This window comes from Branchiostoma lanceolatum, chromosome 19 (assembly GCF_035083965.1).
Source record: "Branchiostoma lanceolatum isolate klBraLanc5 chromosome 19, klBraLanc5.hap2, whole genome shotgun sequence".
Taxonomy (NCBI): domain Eukaryota; kingdom Metazoa; phylum Chordata; class Leptocardii; order Amphioxiformes; family Branchiostomatidae; genus Branchiostoma; species Branchiostoma lanceolatum.
Genome location: NC_089740.1, coordinates 7,474,815 through 7,493,543, shown reverse-complemented (window position 1 = coordinate 7,493,543; position 18,729 = coordinate 7,474,815). Strand labels below are relative to the sequence as shown.

The 18,729-nt window shown below is 40.5% G+C and overlaps 2 protein-coding genes across 2 annotated transcripts; one reads left to right on the top strand and one right to left on the bottom strand.

Annotated features, from left to right (window-relative positions):
- Positions 1-2,390: 2,390 nt before the first annotated feature.
- LOC136425318 (CXADR-like membrane protein) lies at positions 2,391-5,872 on the bottom strand. Its single transcript, XM_066414165.1, has 5 exons — positions 5,750-5,872; positions 4,942-5,256; positions 3,731-4,060; positions 3,279-3,428; positions 2,391-2,957 (listed from the first exon to the last, which is right to left on the bottom strand). The coding sequence occupies exons 1-5, from the start codon at positions 5,799-5,801 to the stop codon at positions 2,629-2,631; spliced, it is 1,176 nt and encodes a 391-aa protein (XP_066270262.1). The 5' UTR covers positions 5,802-5,872; the 3' UTR covers positions 2,391-2,628.
- Positions 5,873-8,049: 2,177 nt separating this feature from the next.
- LOC136425315 (neuronal acetylcholine receptor subunit alpha-10-like) lies at positions 8,050-17,248 on the top strand. Its single transcript, XM_066414162.1, has 10 exons — positions 8,050-8,451; positions 9,432-9,512; positions 10,363-10,502; positions 12,044-12,088; positions 12,942-13,051; positions 13,563-13,763; positions 14,105-14,194; positions 14,358-14,468; positions 15,042-15,178; positions 15,670-17,248. Exons 2-10 carry the CDS (start codon positions 9,461-9,463, stop codon positions 16,239-16,241), a joined length of 1,458 nt encoding a protein of 485 aa, XP_066270259.1. The 5' UTR covers positions 8,050-8,451; positions 9,432-9,460; the 3' UTR covers positions 16,242-17,248.
- Positions 17,249-18,729: the final 1,481 nt, after the last annotated feature.

The window sequence follows — 18,729 nt, the reverse complement described above, 5'->3', positions numbered from 1 at the left end:
TGTTTCATGGCTATACACACGTGGGTTCATAATTAGATCAGACCTCATTCCCTGAAGAACCTACCCAAGGACTTATGGCGTGACGTCTGTATGCTATACTCTGGTGTCACGGCTATCTGAAGCTGGCAGACGCCCGGGAACAGCAGCACAACCAGCAGGACGACCAGAACTGAGTTTTTTTTTTATTGATATCAACGATTGCTTTATGTTGTAAACATATCATCCTGTATCTCTTAACGAAAGAAAGATACTAAAAAGACTGAAACTTTCATTTTGCAGTTAATTGCTGTCACATGCACTTCACTTTCAGAGAAATCCATATATCAGTACATCCCACTGAAGATATGTATCAAACCATAAAGAAATGTTGTGCTCCATGATCAGTTGGAATGTTTTCGTTTCACCCTCGTTTTATATCTTTACTTCTGAGTGGTTGTTTAAGGCAATATTGTGTACATAGGTGTGTTATCATGTAAGATCAACGCAATTCAGAAGTGCATGTATCTGTACGAATTAAATGTACTTCTGTGAGGTTGTTTCAAACATAAATTCGAAAACAAAACTGAATAAGAGGCGTTCTAATACATTAAAAGAATAAGGATGCGATGCAACAAAACGTTATTTTGTCCAAGCCAGTTTGCCCCGGATGTGAAAGGGTGATTTGTAAAGATTATTTCATTAACATATCTTGATATTAAGGGGTGAAAAATAAAGTTACTAGAAGATATATCTTTATGCTTATGCGTCTCTGTTGTCATAAACTAAAAACAACTGAAGCCATCATCAGCGCACATATCTATACATGCAAATCGGCCTATATCATATGGTGCTGCCATGGCAACGAACCCACAGGTTTATTGTAGTACTGTTTCAGATAGACTCTTAGCTGTTTTCCCTCTATTTTTGCCACATTTCCCCCCGCACATTTCGCATCTCATCCAAACATCCCGGCCTGCCTCCATGCCCCAGGGACAACTTGCCCCGCTGGCCACAAGTCTCTGTTTTGTAAGCCTGGGTACCTTTCTCTCTGAGATTATGCAAACATATAGCAGCGCTCACTGTGCGCTCGACAGCTTTTGGTTTCTGAAGTAGTCCCCACCACACTCTCGAGCCAACTCAATCAAAAGTGTGTCGTATTGGCCTAGTAAGGTCCACCGCTGGATCCACGGCCTCGCCCACCACCTCCGTCGCCTTCTCGCATTCTGTCTTTCTTGCAGAACCCTGATGAGGGCTGCCAAAATTACAGCTTGCCTTCCCTGTACTTTATTCAGCTGTATCTGCAGTCACACCAGCCTGATTCTTTCTGGTGGCATCACCATCTTGCAAAGGTCAGATGAAACGTGCACACATATAAGATGAGCGACACGTGACAAATCGCACGACGCCGGAAAATTTTGAACATCACCCGACGCTCTGCGATAGCTAATTTTACCTACGATTTACCTGCGATTTACCTGCGATTTACCTGCGTTGTACGGGAAATGCATCGTACGTGCGTCGTAGGTACGACGTGAGTTTAGTGTGACCGGGGCTTAACCCAACGCAAAGTTTACGGAATGTTTCACTAAAACAGTAATACTTATATTTGTCTTTGTATTGCACAAGGCTCTTCGCACTCCACATGGCGCTATATTTAAATCCGGGATAGAATGGTCACTATGTTATCGGCGTGGTATCAATGATTGTTTTAGTCCAGCTGGCACGAAGCTTGACTCATTCTCGGAATTGTGCGCATCAACTCTGCGCTAGCATTGACCGGATTGTTCGGGGTTTCTTCGAGTCGGGGTGGGGCCTGGGGGTGACACACCAGGCCCTGCTTGTATGAAGGTTATGTTTTGGGTAACGTTTGTATCTGTGTGTGTGGATGAGCAACATAATTCGAGAATACCTACATGGATATCGTATTGATATTTGGTATGTGGGTTGGCCTTGAGACCTCAGAATGGCGCCACAAAGCAACTTACGTTACGTTTCTGCAGCGGAATTTCCTGTTTAGATACTTTGTGTTTTGGACATGCAATGGTCATGATTTTTGAGCGGTGGATATCTCTTGGAGTAGAGAGTAAGTGATGTAGGTTTGGGATCCCTAGCAACTTTTTTTGTACTGCCAGAAGTCGGTTTTATTTCAGACTTTGAAAGAGAATAGTTGTTACTTGATTGCATATATGCATCTAGTTTGCTCTGCTATATCTGCATTTCTGTGTGATACTCATTATACCAGTGTAGAATTCATTTTTCACATAATCAATCAGGAATTTCTGATGATATAAATCAATCCTTTATGAACGACGTCAAAATAATCAATTCTATGTACCCTCAATCGCCGGCCCACTGCCTCAGAAAATCTGTTCACTAAATTGAGCCATGGAAAAGACTACAAACAAGACACGTAGTTTTCATAGTTTGATACAGAATATGCACCACAAAATATGATAAGATCAGATACAAAACATGGTAATCTGCACACAAGTTGAAAATGTTATTGATCACTACATTAATTTTCTTGTATAATATGAGGGTTAAAGGCAAGAAACTAGCTTCTCAATATCAAAATCCAAGGATATATTGTCTCATACAAATACAAAATATTATTGTCAATTCGCAAAGTACAGTACCAATTCAAAACAGTCAAACTTGTACACTTGATTCTTTGCTGTACAAAACAAATGATGGCGACCACTTAATGTAGTTTTCGTAGGTTGGATCACGTGGTGTGCTGGTGAACATGTTCGGATCGGTCTCGGGAGGAATCTCGCGAGATTTGGGCACTTGGTGAAAGTTCCTTCTTGGTTCTTGATTTTGGTGCATCCTATTCAGAGCAGCAGCAGCCGTCGGCCGATGGTAACGATTCGGAGATGGATCGCTAGGTGGCGCAGTTGGTTGGACATCTGACCTGCTAAGATCACTCTTATCTCTGTGATGCCGCGAAAAGGACATACGGAAGTTCACAAATCCACCTGCAATGTAGAGAATAAAATCATGAGCACAATATTCATTATCAACTTTTAGCTGTGTTTAGAGGGTTACAACTATTTTGACAACAGCTATTTAACACCAAAAAACAGTTACTCATTGACAAGCAACTAGATAAAATTTTGAAACTTTGAATTTTCCCAAATTTATCCATTTGCTTGAGTAACTGTTTCTTTTGGCATATCTAATGGCCTGGGTGTCATCAGCGTAACAGCAATTAAACATTCGTAAGAAAATCAAATGCAAATAACATAACATCAATACAATATGATAAAAAATGGTGAGTATATGTCAAAACAGCAAACCTTCGAAACTCCTGGTGTCCCCGAAACCTTTACCCACGCCGTTTCTCGCTAACAGGAGGACCAGTATGAAGATCAGAGCTATCCCTGATACCACCCCCACAGCCACACCGACAGAGGCGCCTGTACTTAGACCTTGCTGGGCTGACCAATCTGAAATATATACAAACTCATATACTTGAGCATGGAATCTCACATTCATAGATACAAATATTAAATCATCTAAATCGCAACACACGTGTAGCTAGGGATATTATGATTCAAACATGCCACGTATATCTTTAATAATGTTAAATTTCATATTTTTCAGGTCCAAGTTTGCATTCTGTTCTGTTAATACATCATATCAAAAGTTAACATGTGATGGAACAAGGGGCACAGATCTTTCTTGCCCTTTGATACAACATGCTTCAGATGTCTAGAAGTTCTGTACCTTATAACTTTGAATAACGTACCTAGCCCAGATGTAAGTACAACTGTAACACTCTGATTGGTGATGAGTCTTGGTCCAGTGACGTCACACCGGATGTCATACGTCACTCTATTTCCGGTCATGACGAAAGTGATTGATGACGTCACGTCCCAGAGTCCATCAGACCCCTCAGTTGTAGTCAGTGTAGGCTTTGTAGGAAGCAGTCTGTTGTTTGGTGTGATGGTCCACACGATGTTGGCGGCAGGACGACCATTGTTTGAAGTGCATGACAAGGTCAGGTTCGTTCCAACTGGAACGTCGTCTTTGTTCACGTCGTCTGGGTAGATGGTTATATTTGGTGGGGTGGGTTGTGCTGTAAAGTAAGAGAAAATTTGAGTTCCACGATCTCATACCTTCCAAGGCCTAGAGGGGAAGACACCAGAGACCCTCAGGATCGAGATGTGGAAGAGGAGTGACCCGAACAACAACAGGGCACTCCCACCCCCCAGTGAGTCCCTGCCCCCGGGGGCCGACTTGCCCAGGAGGAACTGGGTTGCCCTGAACCAGGCAAGGGCAAAGGTGGCCAGGACAGGTGACAACCTGATACGGTGGGGGAAGGCCAACAGCGCAGCCTGCGGCTGCGGTGAGGACCCCCAAACCTTGCAACACCTGATGAACAACTGCAGACTCTCACCTACCTGCACAGACTCGGACCTACGGGAAGCGAACGAAGTCGCACTGAACTGGATTGAGATGAACGACAAGCTATGATGATGATACCTTCCAATTACTTTTGTCTCCCCTGCAGTGCTTTCACGAGCCAGTAGGGGGCCCAATATCTAATCATTTCGAAGTCCTGTCCAGATCTGCCCACATACTAAGTAATCAAGACAATCCATCTAAGAATTCTCGAGTTATAGTGTTTACAGACAGACAGACAGACATACAACCACACGAACGCAGACATAAGTTTGGCGTATCCTCTATTGAGGCGAAGCACTATGCTTTTTCATGAGACTAAAAGTGCAATGCAGCGTTGTTAGGTTGCCCTAACCAATTCAAAATATATCATTTGTTACATCATTAATGACGCCACCATCTGTGTTCAACAATTAAAATCAATGACCGATAGATCAATATGCATCCTCCCATGTAATTGACGACTTTCCTTTTCCTCGCTTTTGATTTAAAACGAAATGATTTCTAGCTTTTTTATGAATTTAATTCCACTTTATTTATAACCTTGGTACTCACCATATACTTTCAGTGACACCAAGGTAACAGCATACAGGCGGTAGGGATAGGCGCTACACCTGTACTCCCCCTCGTCCGTAATGGTAACGTCCCGCAAAAGGAGGTCCTTGGTCCCGTCCAGCTGGAGTCGTCCTGCGTACGTCACAGGCGGCGGTAATTGGTTCAAAACCCCGTTAGCCACCAGTATGAGAGTCCGTCGGTTCCCGTCAATGTTGACGCTCCATGCCAGGGTGGTGGGATTGCCAGCGCCATCGTCACATGGCAAGATGACGTCACTTCCGGTCAGAGTTTCCCGCGTAAACCTCTGCCCCGCCCCTTTGTGAAAAGAGGAACCGTCGAGCTTTTTCATTTACCACACATTTCATTTTAGTATGATGATATATCATAATCGTTACATACACTGTCTCTGATATCAGTAATATGGCTACCCCAAGCTAGAGAACGGAATTGCATCGGATCAAAGATTTTTTTTCCAGTGCTAACTACCCCCACCACACCCTTATCCCTCCCTCTTAAAACAAGTGCACACTCAAAATACTCTTCAACACGTTGTAAACACCAGTTGAGTGCTTTTCATCGGACCCGGATCCCTATTCTAACCCCTATCAATATGAAGGCCAAATATGAGGAGGCAACAACGGTCAATGCATATTTATATTGAGATAATATGGACCCAAGAAAGAAAACTCAAAACAACGTACAAGGACGTGTTAACAGACACGTACCACTAATTATCAAAACACTCACATACTATGATTGATTGACACATGACAAATCACACCACCGCCAAAGTTAAAAACGGTCTTACCTGGAACAACCTGAGCTAGAAAGGCTGAGAGGAAGACTATTTCTGGTAACATTTCTAGCCCATGCCGTCGAGCAATACAGTTTCTTCTTAAGTACTACACAATAGATGTCGTATCATGTGTCTCACTCAGTGGTGGCCTACAATTGTTTGACGCAAAGGTTAAAGGTCAATTGCAGACAATGTACCCCCTTGAGTCTTCTTTGCAGCGAATAATTACGTATTTAACAATAGAGTTACACAGATTAGTGTATTTGCAGTGGTATCCCCTACTTCTGTTAAAGGATTTGTTGGAGAATAACTGAGAACAGGAACAGGTGTTGATTGAAACTTTGTATCAAACACCGTGCCCTTTTCTCAAAGGGTCAGTGCTGCAGTTTGTAAACAAGATGCTAGGATAGAATCCGCCGTGCACCTGTCGTGATGTATGTCGTCATGATCCAAAGCTACAAATTCTGTGAACTCAAAGATTACATATTATCATAATAATTATAAAATGATAATGCTATTAGTTAAAACCAAAGTCTATTACCTAGCAAGGTAATATCTACAGTCTCTTTTCAATTTGAAGTAAACGATAGACTGACTTGACTCCCAACACGTAAAATAGACTGTTATTTTCATATACAGAAAATGGACTATAGAACAAGAAGAAAACATTAGATAATATCAGTTTCTCGTGTATCGCTTGAGCAAAATAGTATTTCAGAAAGGCTACTTTGATTACGTCAGTAAGAGGCTGAACCAAGCAAAGTCATCTCCCATAATGCACTTCGAGAGAATTTGTGTCACATGACTAAGGAGCACGTAAAACAAACATGGCGCCGATACCCGAGCTTCGCGTGAAAGACTTGTGTAATGGTGATCATGTTTCCTTTACGCCAAATGTAAACAAGTGTTCCTCAAAGGAAGATTTTGTTACACAGCTTTTATCTCGATTGACAGTGACAAATTTGCCGAGTGACATAGATGCTGTACCAAAGTTGTGCCTTTATTTCAAGTCTTTCTCCCCGATTGCTTTTCTGGCAATCCTTTGCTTTTCCTGGCCATATCCTTAACTAAATGTATTCTTAGGAGTTGAAAGATATCAGAGACTGCTATCTTTTTTAATATCGCAGTGTATTAATCGTAATTTCATCTGTAACTGCTTAGGAACAGCAAAACCTTCATAACAAAGTAGAACTAGTTTATGTAAACGTGTTGAGAGTAGCTTATCATTTGAAGATCTCTAAAGTCGTTGGAAATGTATTGTTGGATTAAGTTGAGGAAACATTTGGTTTATAAAGAATGAAGATAGTATTACAACTGGGAAAGGGCGTGTTGTGATAGATGCCAACACGTTTTCTTCAAGTGTCTCTCGTGTTACCAATTGATCATAGAGGCATATTACACACGTCAAGACAAGTCTTTAACTACTGAGTAAACAAACGGCGACTGCCCTCTAGTAGCAGCATTTTGCATGATATTATTGTATTTGTAGTTAACGCGCGTTTTATTGGGCATGCCTTCTTACATTGACAGATTGCTTGAATGACTATAATAAGACATACATATCACTTGTTTAGAATTCAGTGTAGGATGTTTCCATTTTGTCGTTTCTTTAGGGTTTGAATCATCTTAGAATTGTTAGACTTGAACTTTCAAAGAGAACAGTTGCAGAGAAAGTCGACTTATATCATCCGTGGATTAACATTAACATGTTATTTTTCACAATTTCAGCAAGTTAACATGGATAGATGGATGCAATTAATAGACATCCTAGTTTATGATTATCTTTTGATGAAGGTAGAATAATGCCATCTCTCCGCTTCTTTTTTCTAGAAAAAAAGTGCTTCTATTTTACTTCATGTATATTCTGTTGTCCACTCGTGATACACATGAATTCAGTTGATATACACTCCAAGCAGAGGTTCGGCTCTGCCTTGTTTTTGACGTATTTTATGCGTTTCAGTGTAGGGCTTTCTATTTTGTCAGGTTCTCTTTGTGTCTCCCAGCCACAGAAAACGACAAAATAGAAAGCCCCACAAAAACGCCTACGAATACGTCAAACAAGCCAACCTCTGCTTGGATAGTACAGTAACAGTATTGTAGTCAGTGTTGTGCTGTGCATCACTAGCCCATCGCCTTCTACCTTCAAGTAGCTGGTACTTGTCGCCATTTGATTAACATGTTGTAGAAAAACTATACCTTTGACCTTATTCTCTACTCTTGCCTGACTAGTTGCGTTTCAATGACATACAGCCCACACACAAAAAAGGAAAAGCTTAAAACCCTAAAGTGCGATGAGTTCTAGAGAAAATGTCAATCATATATGGACGATTACTGTTGAATGATTTTCAGAGCGCTGTGGTATGTCTGGCCTTAAGGTCAAATGACGCCTTAACACCACACCTGTCTCTTAAGCAGTAGTGTGACGTTACATGCTCATGGCAACACCTTTTTTTGTCATGTTTACTTAAGGACCAAAAGGGAGATACTTGTTTCAAAGGCCTTTGTGTACTGTCGACAAAACGTGACGGACTATGCAGCCCGATGCATTTCGCTAGACGATAGCGTACACCTACACGTTTGAGGAGGAAACACAGAGCCGTCGCGATATTTAAATCAAGTCCACGGCGCCATTTCCTGGTTGTCCGACAGACTATTTGGATTACGTGCCTCTTTTGGTGGTCTGAAGAAAGCGAAGAGTGACCGACGCTACTGAGGTGAGTGAGAAACATCCCTGTAGTAGACAAGCTACATGTAGCGTTCTTAAACAACAACTCGAAGGAAAACAGATGCAACACTAAAGACGGATACTGAATCTTTCAACATCACAACTGGACATAGCCATACAAAATAGCGAGGACTTTTTGAGTACGGTACGACTCTATCTGACAGGTCATAACGACACGCTTGTTGTGTAGATTTCTTTACTTTTTGCTTTGTTCAACAAATGTCAATGTTTTCGTTTCAATGCCTGTGACCACTGCATAGTAGTCTGTAAACACCTTTCAAATGTGACAACTGTCGACTTCTCCTATTTACGCCAACGTCGATTCTAATTTTTGTCTTATTGACTGTAAACTTTGAATTGTATGTCTTCATATTCGTCTATTACTACGACGAAAACTACGCACATTCTCCTCAGTGTGTAGGCTTCAAATCTGTGTAAAAACAGAAGTCCAACAGAAAACCACGAAATGTGCATACGACATTTGTGTGGTTTTGTGAGATAGAATACGTCAGAAAACGTATCTATCCCACCTGGAATTTCGAGAGGATTAAAAAGCTACAAAGTAGCGTTACTGATGGCTCAAACTGGATAAAACTTAAGTCGATTCGCCTCTTGACACCAGTGCCTTTGTGTGACAATAAATGTGTTTGAACAGCTGAAAAAGGTCCCCTTTAACATAATCCAGCTCAGTCGGTTAGAGACACCTTGTGTTTATAATTGAGAATATTTGTTACCTCACAAGACTTGAAAACTTCCTAGATTTCCTGTTTGTTGATATATGGCAAAAATTTAAAACAAGGTCCTCGAAAAATACTTCATGTCATGTCCTGAAAAGGTTAAGCACATTCTTATTGATTTTGTCAGCACTATAGATACTTGACTACAAAGATGCTGTCTGTCTCTACATGTACACTCTGTTTTCTGAAGGTGCCTAGATTGTGATAACATGTTGTGTTTTCTGGATTCCAGTACGGGAAAAGTAAACTAACTGGAGAAACATGTACGGGAGGTGGTTTCTTTGCGGCGCCATCTTTGTCGCCATCTTGAAAGGCAAGTCTTTCCCTGTCTGATCCTAGACTAGTATATCTTTACTAAAATACGACACTTCTCTTTGCTTATGTTTTATTAGGGATTTAAGATGCTTTCTTTGAGATCTTGTTTTCACAATCTAGAGATTCAAAGATTAAGAGAAGAGAAAAAGTTACAAAATGTGCAATGTTTTGTAAAATGTGTTACTGTCTCATCAAGCATAACACCTTTGTTGCTCTTTTTGTACGGTCGGCTTCAGACTGTTTTTAGTGTAAATGTTTTGCTCATTTCTGGCATTGTAAGCTTGTGACTGCCCTAAAAACACAGAAAAGCTGTTGTAAATACAACGCTTGCTTCAGATGTAAGTCACTTTATTCTTAGGCCATGTTGATTTGAATATCTGTCCGTTTCCAAAAACAGACAAACCTTTCGGCCATACTGTAAATCGTATAATGCAGCTGCAAAATGAGACAATATTTGCTGTAAATTGCATAAAAATATTTCCGAAAACAGATACTAATAAAAGAATGTCGTAGAATGCCAAAAGCCAATTCCAAAGTTAAAGAAGAAGATGTGAAAGAACAAAGATGAAGAATCTATCAATCGGTATACCATTATGATACTTACATGTGTGTTAAGTTTTGATCATCCTTCCTGACCATGTAGATTTTATAGTGAAGGTCACTTTTTTCGCCAAACTTATTTTTATTATCTTATTCGCTGCTCGCATCGGTCCCTGTCATCCATATAATCAAATCAACAAGGCTTTACGTTGAATAGATGGTAATGAAAGTACTAAAAAGGACGCTTGACTTGATGTAATTGACATGGTGATATCATTAACCTATTGTAAAAATGTCCGTTTTTCTAGGTTGTTGTGGGCTGTCCTTGGAAGCCGACCTGATCACACACCTGATGACCGGCTACAACAGGGAAGCCCGACCGGTCGAGGACGCCTCAACTGCCGTCCAGGTCACATTGGACATGGCCCTGGCACAAGTCATCGACGTGGTCAGTCTTTATTTTCATTTCCTTATTTCTGTTATTCATTTGACCATACAAGATGCCGAAGGGACGGCAAAATAGGTGTAAAAACACATCTGAGCGAGTTCCAGTCCCAGACAACAACATGTACAGACACGTTTATATGTGAAAACGTACAGAAAACGTACAAAAATCTTCAAATTCTTTAATTATGTTAATCATCGAATATTATATAAACACATCACTGTATGAAATACTTTCACGAATGATAACAATAAATCATATGGCATTGTATGTTTAAAAGTCTGAAAAGTTACTGTGTAAAAAAATGTAGAATTAACTTTAGATATGTTTGTTCAATATTTCTATCTTATTTTGTTTTATACTATTACTAGGAATCTAGTTAAAGATAGTCATTACAATTACTCTTTTAAGCATACCAATTAATTATAGGCACAAAGTTCCAATTTAATATAATATGTAGAACGTATAAACGTTGGATATCATTTGGGTATCATCGCAATGTAGAATCCTAGTACTTTTCTTGTATTGCTAGTAATTACTACTATTGCAACAAACTAAAGCCATAAATTTGCTTTAGCTGTTAATAAATAACAAAAATGACATGGTTCCTAACTAAGATTTTCAGTCTGCGAAACTGTATCATTTGCAGTAAAAAATTCTACTTTTGTTATTGATTGATGTGTCTAAAAGCTAAGCAGCATGCACCATTCTCTTTGGCATGTCTTTGGGAATCAAACCCGCAACCTACCGCATGCAAACCCAGCACCACTAAGGCCATTGTTGCGGTTGCATTGCCGTAATACTTGGTTATCTGATCATTGAATCAACACCACTTAGGTTGTCTCAGATTTTTGTCTTATTTATTCTGAGGGGTCAGCGTCCATTGGGTGTGGTACAAAAGCCACCCAATGAATAGAGTTCCTAATACAATTAGTTTGTTTAGCCGTAACTGTGGGTAAATGCGTAAACTAAACCTTAGGGTCAATGGTAGGGGTCGTCTATTATACGGCTCCTTCCCGCACCCTTGAAGGTGGTAGATTCATTACAGATAGTTATACGGTTTTTTTTAAAGGTTTTCAGATTTTCGGGATTAATGATAGACATTTGTGGATTGGAAGGAATGACATTACAGGTGACTATCACCTTTTCAAGACCAGACTGTAAGGTTTGATCCACTCACACCGGGAAGGACCCCTACTCTTTTCGATAAGTCTGGTGGGTTCTTTTACGTGCTCGAGGTGTGACTCTCCTCAAACATGGAAGCCCCATTTAATGTCCTATCCGAGGGACGTCTCTAACCGAAGCGATGCACTCATTTTTACCTGAGTGAAGTCGCGCGAAGTGCCTTTCCCAAGGGCACAACGTCAACGGGACAAATCAGGGGACTCCAAATTTGAACTTCGGACCTTTGGGTTCTGGGCCAAGCACACTGCCACTGCGACGCCACAATTCGGTTGAATATTAATTTAAGTTCATATACATCAGTTATAAAAACTAACAGCAAAACGTTGACATTAATGAAGCGTATGCTCTGCATTTTACAGAATGACAGAGAACAACTCATCACAATCAACGTATGGTTGAGACACGTAAGTACTACGTCATTTCCGCTGTAGATCCAGATCCTGTTTCGCAATGTCATTATCACAATTGTATTGTACAAGAGCCACTCCCTGCATTACGTCAGTATGCAACCTGATATCTATTGGTACAAAGCCAACTTCTACCAATACTATTTATAGTGCTCATTCAGATTAAGATGCACCTTAACCTTACAACATGTCCTTAGCAATATAACAAAGGCTACTGACGTCATAAATAAATTACGTTGACGTCTCTTGGGTGGGCACTCTATTGCATTTCCTTAAGAACACAAAACGTCTCCAAGTACAAAGTTTGCAACGTCATTGTTCAGACAGTACATAGTTGACGGGCTGTTTTTTTTTCACTTTCGGGCGTGACCCCTACGTGGCCCCGTGGGACACCCTGTTGCTACCGGGCTTTTTTTAATCATTTTATCTCGGGCTTGAAATCAACACGGGACCCGGTAACAAATAGACGCCGTGAGCTAATCGTGCAAACACCGGGAGGTACATCCCCCCCCCCCGTGTACTCTAAACGTCGGGCAGTAATTTTCTAGCGAGGCCCAATCATATTAGCAGGTCACCGAACGTCACCGACAAATAGCCAATGATGGCCGTGTTATGGGTTGTTAACACCCCTGGTCTTATGTAAATGTCATAAAACCAAACCAAGCACATTTGAGTTGTTGTTTCCACTTTGTTCAGTGCATCTAGATCTATCAGTTTGTACAGTTAACTTGTTTGACTGATTTGTGACTTCGGGGCCCGGCCAGGACTATACCCCCTACGGGCCCCGGCGCAATTGTGACCTAAGCATAATTTCCTGTTAATGATGACTTTCATTTTGTTGTCTTTTTAGTTTTGGTACGACGAACATTTAAAATGGAACGCCTCTGACTACGGAGGGATCACCTCCATACGGCTGACTAGTACCAGCATTTGGTTACCAGACATCATCTTATACAACAAGTAAGATTTATGATATTTCAATGGAATTAGCGTTTTGCTGTTTAAAATCTATAAGCACCTCGACATTGGGTATGATCAACTCGCAAGCAGTCTTAAAATAAGAAAGAAGCGAGCTCTTCAAGGGAACCGCCAAATTCCATGCTAATTTTTCACGTGAACAAACAAAAAGAAAACTACTCCCTTCTTTACATCACATAATCTCTCAACATCACATAACTGACACATTACAAAAATGGGATAGTTCGTATTTCACTGTTCTAAATAAAGGAGTCAAACCTAACAAGTTGATATTTAGAGTCAGTTTGTAGATTAGTCACATGTTATATTGTTCTTGAATGCTGTTCGTTTTTTTTTCTATGATTTTCCATAAGGCTTAAGGCAAGAATATGGGAATGAGCCTACTAAAGTTATATTTATAGCTATGGGAGAGAGTGAGTGAGTGAGTGAGTGAGTGAGTGAGTTATATTTTCGAATGACATTTGTCTCAACATCATCTGGTTCTCTCCCCCAGCGTATTTGACGAAGGATTCGCCCAGCAGCCTGAGGTCAAGGCCATTGTGAACTCTGACGGGTACGTGACGTTCCTGTACCCGTTCACATTCAAGGCTTCCTGCCTCATCGACGTCGAGTTCTTCCCGTACGACCAACAGTCGTGCCCGCTCAAGTTCTCGTCATGGGCCTACGATGGCTTCTCACTGAACGTTACGCGCAAGTAAGCATCACCAACGCCTCATAGTTCCTTGTGTGCATGTGCGAGTGATGCATTGTGGTGTAGGGTCAAATGTTCCCTTCGCAAGTAAAAAATTCCCGCTTTTCTAGACATTTTAGACCATTTTGCCGACTTACACACTACAAGAATTGTTTATAAAGCGACGGAGTCTTGAACTTTGACCAAGACCACAATGCATCGCTCACTTATACGCAAGCGGAAATGTGAGCTGGCTGATTCAAACATCTTCCTTTTATAGATACGGAAAAAGCTTGGTTTGCACAGATAATCCATTGCTTTTTCATTTTTGGTCAAAAATATAATGTTACCTTACTATTTCATAGGTCTCCGAATGGCGACTTGTCCAATTTCATCCGCAACGAAGAATGGACCATCACAGAGCTTCGAGCAATAAGAAGCGAGGCCTATTACAGGTACTGCTTTGCATTTTTTTCTTTTCATTGTTATCAAATGTAAGAATACTGACAATTGTTAATCAGTGATACGAGACAAAACAAAATAAAAAAATAAAACACCGTTTGGGGACACCACAGTTTGTAAGCCAAGCATTCAGTAATCTAATATTTCTATTCACAGTTGTTGTCCAGAGCCTTACCCTGACGTCACCTTCTACATTATCATGAAGAGAGAGTCGCTGTACTACCTGTACTACGTGGTGGCACCTTGCATCATTATCCTGATCATCAGGTATACATCTATTTGCAGATTCAAAGCACAATTGATGATGAGAAGGATAATGATGATCAAATGTAGGAGATAATCTAAGGCGTCCTCCGTCTATATCTAAGGATGATTGCAGGTCCCTGATGCCGTAGCATTATATGGCTACATACCTGATTGATAATTTCTTACACGTGAGAATGCATGAATTCTGAATCCTCTGAATCTAGGTTTAACGGTAATTTCCAACACACAAAAATTGGATTTACCCAACTTTTCGACTTATCAACTCCAATCTTGTCAAGGAATGAGTAATCTACAGCTTCTGTGACGTCACTTCATGCAGATAGAGCACGTGGCCCGGTGAGCAGTGGATCATATTACAAGTTGCTTTAAGTCTGCGGCGACCCCGTCTCTGTCGAGGGATGTCCGTAAAGCCCTGATGTTCATGTTTTCTTTTATTCCTCTTGCCAGAAATCTTCCTTCAACTTATTGTCTTATTTGTGTTTGAAATTACAGTTTAACTTTGATCCGGAATGACCTCTACCATCGCAGAAGAACTTTCCAGTTAATTTTGAGTCTTGTGTACTTTTTTTCCAGCCTGTTGAGTTTCGCGATGCCCCCTGATTCCGGTGAGAAGCTGTCCCTGAGTACCACCATGCTGCTGGCTCTGGTCGTCTTCATGCAGATCGTGGCAGAGAATCTGCCCACAACATCTAGATACATCCCGTTCATAGGTAAGGGTGGATCACCACTGTAGAAGTTTTCTGTTTAACATCTTCACCACACTCTTTTTGGTAGCATTACGCTTTACATTAAAAACCCGCACGTAGAATTCCCACTTCAAACTTAAAACCACCGCGAAGACACAATTTTCTCCCTACCCCGAAATGCAAACAATTCCTCGCGAATATTTTGCCTTTTACATTAAGTCGATGAACTTTTTTCTACATTGCTATTTTCTTAAAGGTTAGTGTTTGGTTCAAAAATCATATATGTGCTACTGTTGAAATGTTATACTAAACTTCTGTGAGATTTTACATGATACACGTTAAGTACTATATTTCGTAAATTATTGACATCCATTTACAGCAGTTCAATCGTAATATTCATTTGAATAGATAAGTATGTAGCGAGATGGCACATTCCTATAAACTAACACACTCTTATGTAAGGTGAATACAACAGTTTTGAAGCAACAACTTATGACACTCTATTCTACTTGCAGGACGATACTTTGGAGCCATCATCGCGATTGTCTCCCTCTCCTCCATGTTGAGTATCTGGATCCTGTCCTTCCACTTCACCAACCCCAACCCTAACCCTCCCCCCGCCTGGCTCAAACGTCTCCTCCGTATGGAGCGGAGAGACCAGTGGGCGGAGTGGCTCTTCTGCGGCTGCTGCAGGATGGTCCAATCTCACACAAACTCCAAAATCAGACGTCTTAGCGAGACTTCAAGCCACGACGTGAACCTCAGGAAACAAAACAGACCGAAATCCAACACAGTGTCTCCGATGCCAACGGCGTCCCAAAACGGGAACGCCTTTCACTACGAAGAGAGGCTGCAGAGGGGGGCAACGATGCCGCCTCTGGTAACCAACAGCGACGCGGCCCTTCTGCAGAAGTTGGACACCATCATCAGTGAAATCCAGGAAGCCAGAGAGGAGAGAGAGAAGAAGGATCGCGAGGAAGCAGTGGTGAACGAATGGAAAGAAGTGGCAGCACGGCTGGATAGATGTCTGCTTGCTACATTCTTCTTGGTCTCTGTTCTCATCAACGCCACCATGACTTATGTGTGAGGAAGATCCGTATAATGTAATCTTAAAGATCAAGGTGGTGTAACAAAAAATATGTGAAAACTTGGCAGCTGATCCCCTTCCAAATATGGGGTGTGATTCTCCTTCAACATCTGGAGATGTTTTTGCTGTACCAAGGTTCTCAGCGATTTGCTGATGTGAGCCACGTCGCTTGGCGGCGTTGCTGCATTTCAAATGCCAAATGATGCATTGTGCATCTTTGCAATTGTGAAATAATGCATTGTGCGTTTAGGCAAATGCCAAATAATGCATTGTGCATTTAGGCAAATGTCAAATAATGCATTGTGCATTTAGACAATTGAAACAGCCTCATGAACTACAACATACATGAACGTTATTGACTGTCAATGTCATAGCTGTTGATGTAAATACGCTGATAAGCATGAAACAAGTTTTCTGTGTAAGAATACTTTGCCATGAGGTGTTATTATCTAGGATTAAGCCATTGGGAGTTATTAGAATTGTATTCATAATTCCATCCATCTAAATGATACCTCTTTTTTGTTTGCGTAACGAATTTGTTGAGGTGTGCTTCATTGCATGTCAAATGTATATGTTCTATTTGTCGAGATACATGCTGTACAAAGGGTATGTCTTTCATCGTCATTGTGACCAGTCAACACTACGAATTTATGTAAAAACAATTCTCTTTTTAAATTGCCATGTCTACAGTGTACATATCATCTTTTATCAACAAAAATAATGTTTCAACTTGGAGGAATTCTTTTTGAAATAGATCAAACAAGTGGCATTGCTTAGGTGAAGTAGAACTTGCTACACTTATGCAGATCATTGATGGTTGATATTCATATTTTTGTGATCATTTTGACTAATGTACATAGAATGTACATCTTAACTGTGTATGTATACCGGTTTGAAATATGTATTTCATATCGACGTACACTACGTACGTTAGTGTTATGCGATTGTTATGTCTTGATACATGCCTGCCGACCTAAATAAATATTAAATATTGCTTTGAAGAAACGCCTACTAAATTTCTCGCTCGTACCGTGTTCTTAGATCCTTGGAACAAATTCAGTCAACAATGGGTTCAAACAGAAATAAGATGATATTGAATAATTTAAGAGATCACATTATGCATAATTGTGGGTACAGGAAATTGATATTGTTTGCTTATCATAATTGACTAGCTCTGTAAGGAACACAAGGCGTAGAAACACTTTTGCTTCTAAGTACTTGGTAACCTACTTATCCAGCCAAGCAATCATCTGTAAAACTTGAACAGGAGTTAAGATGCATGTAACTTTCTTTAAGAGGTTTTGCCAATCATACGTGGGAAAACAGGTACCACGAGGGTGGTATGGTAACAGTTCGTTTCAACAGCTGTATAAAATATTTTTTTCATAAATGTACTATGTATAAGTTCAAGCAAATAGTTTCCATTAATAAGTATACTTTGAAAACTACACGTTTGTGAGAAGCTATTTTGCCTCATGTATTCATCGAAGGAGACGATAATCTGCCACGCCACCTTACGGAGCAGAATTGATCTGCAGCTTTCCAAACAAGCAACAATCAAGAAAAAAACGTATCCGAAATATTTGGGTCATTTCTGAGACGAATCCTTTTATTCTTCAATGTTCTTATCAAAATAACCGTCACAAAGGTTGGGTCAATCAATCTATATTGATGTTGAATATCCTTTAATTACAGTAATATATGAGTAGTATTGGGTACTTTATTGTTATCATGATTTCATATTTAGAAAATGATTCACGGAATGAAGGGTCGATAATCAGTGGCACAGAAATATCAAATAATCAAAAGTGGTTTACCACGTTGGCAACGAGACAAAGCCCTCGCGCATGGAACTGAGACCTGCCAGACGTCTCGAGGGGCCTTAAGTACGTCCGACGTGACAGAAAAGGCTCACACCTGTTTACCAAAGCCGCCTGTCTTAAACAAAACACACCTGCTTGGCAGATACTAAGGTAAGTGCACTTCTCAACATCCGTCATTATCAGTCACTTCTATATGTGGCTTACATAAAATTTTGGTGTGTAGTTTTCGAGTTTTTGAGAGGTATGAAACACAAAGGCATCTCTTTGATAATCGACCAGAAAGGTACAGAAGGAAGTAAAACAGCTGCCGTGCCAAGTGATTGTGTACATAAGCTACCAGCTATTTTGGAGAGAAGTTAAATTGACCGTGTATGGCATATATGACATGTATACTGCCTTATGTACGTTTACACCCCGGGGATAAAGGGCGTTGGCATTACGAATCGTCCCTAAACAGATATGATACAATGGGCAACCAAAAAAGGTGATAAGATTTAGGTGTAGTTGAGCCATAGTGTTTGTAAATGGTCTGATTAGGGGTGATTTTCACACTAGGACCCAAGTTTATTTCCGGCATGAATTCACCAGTATTTCTATGCCTTTTTTTTCTTACTAAGGAATTTTCAACTCTAAATAGTGTTACACCGATTGATGTAACTCGATAA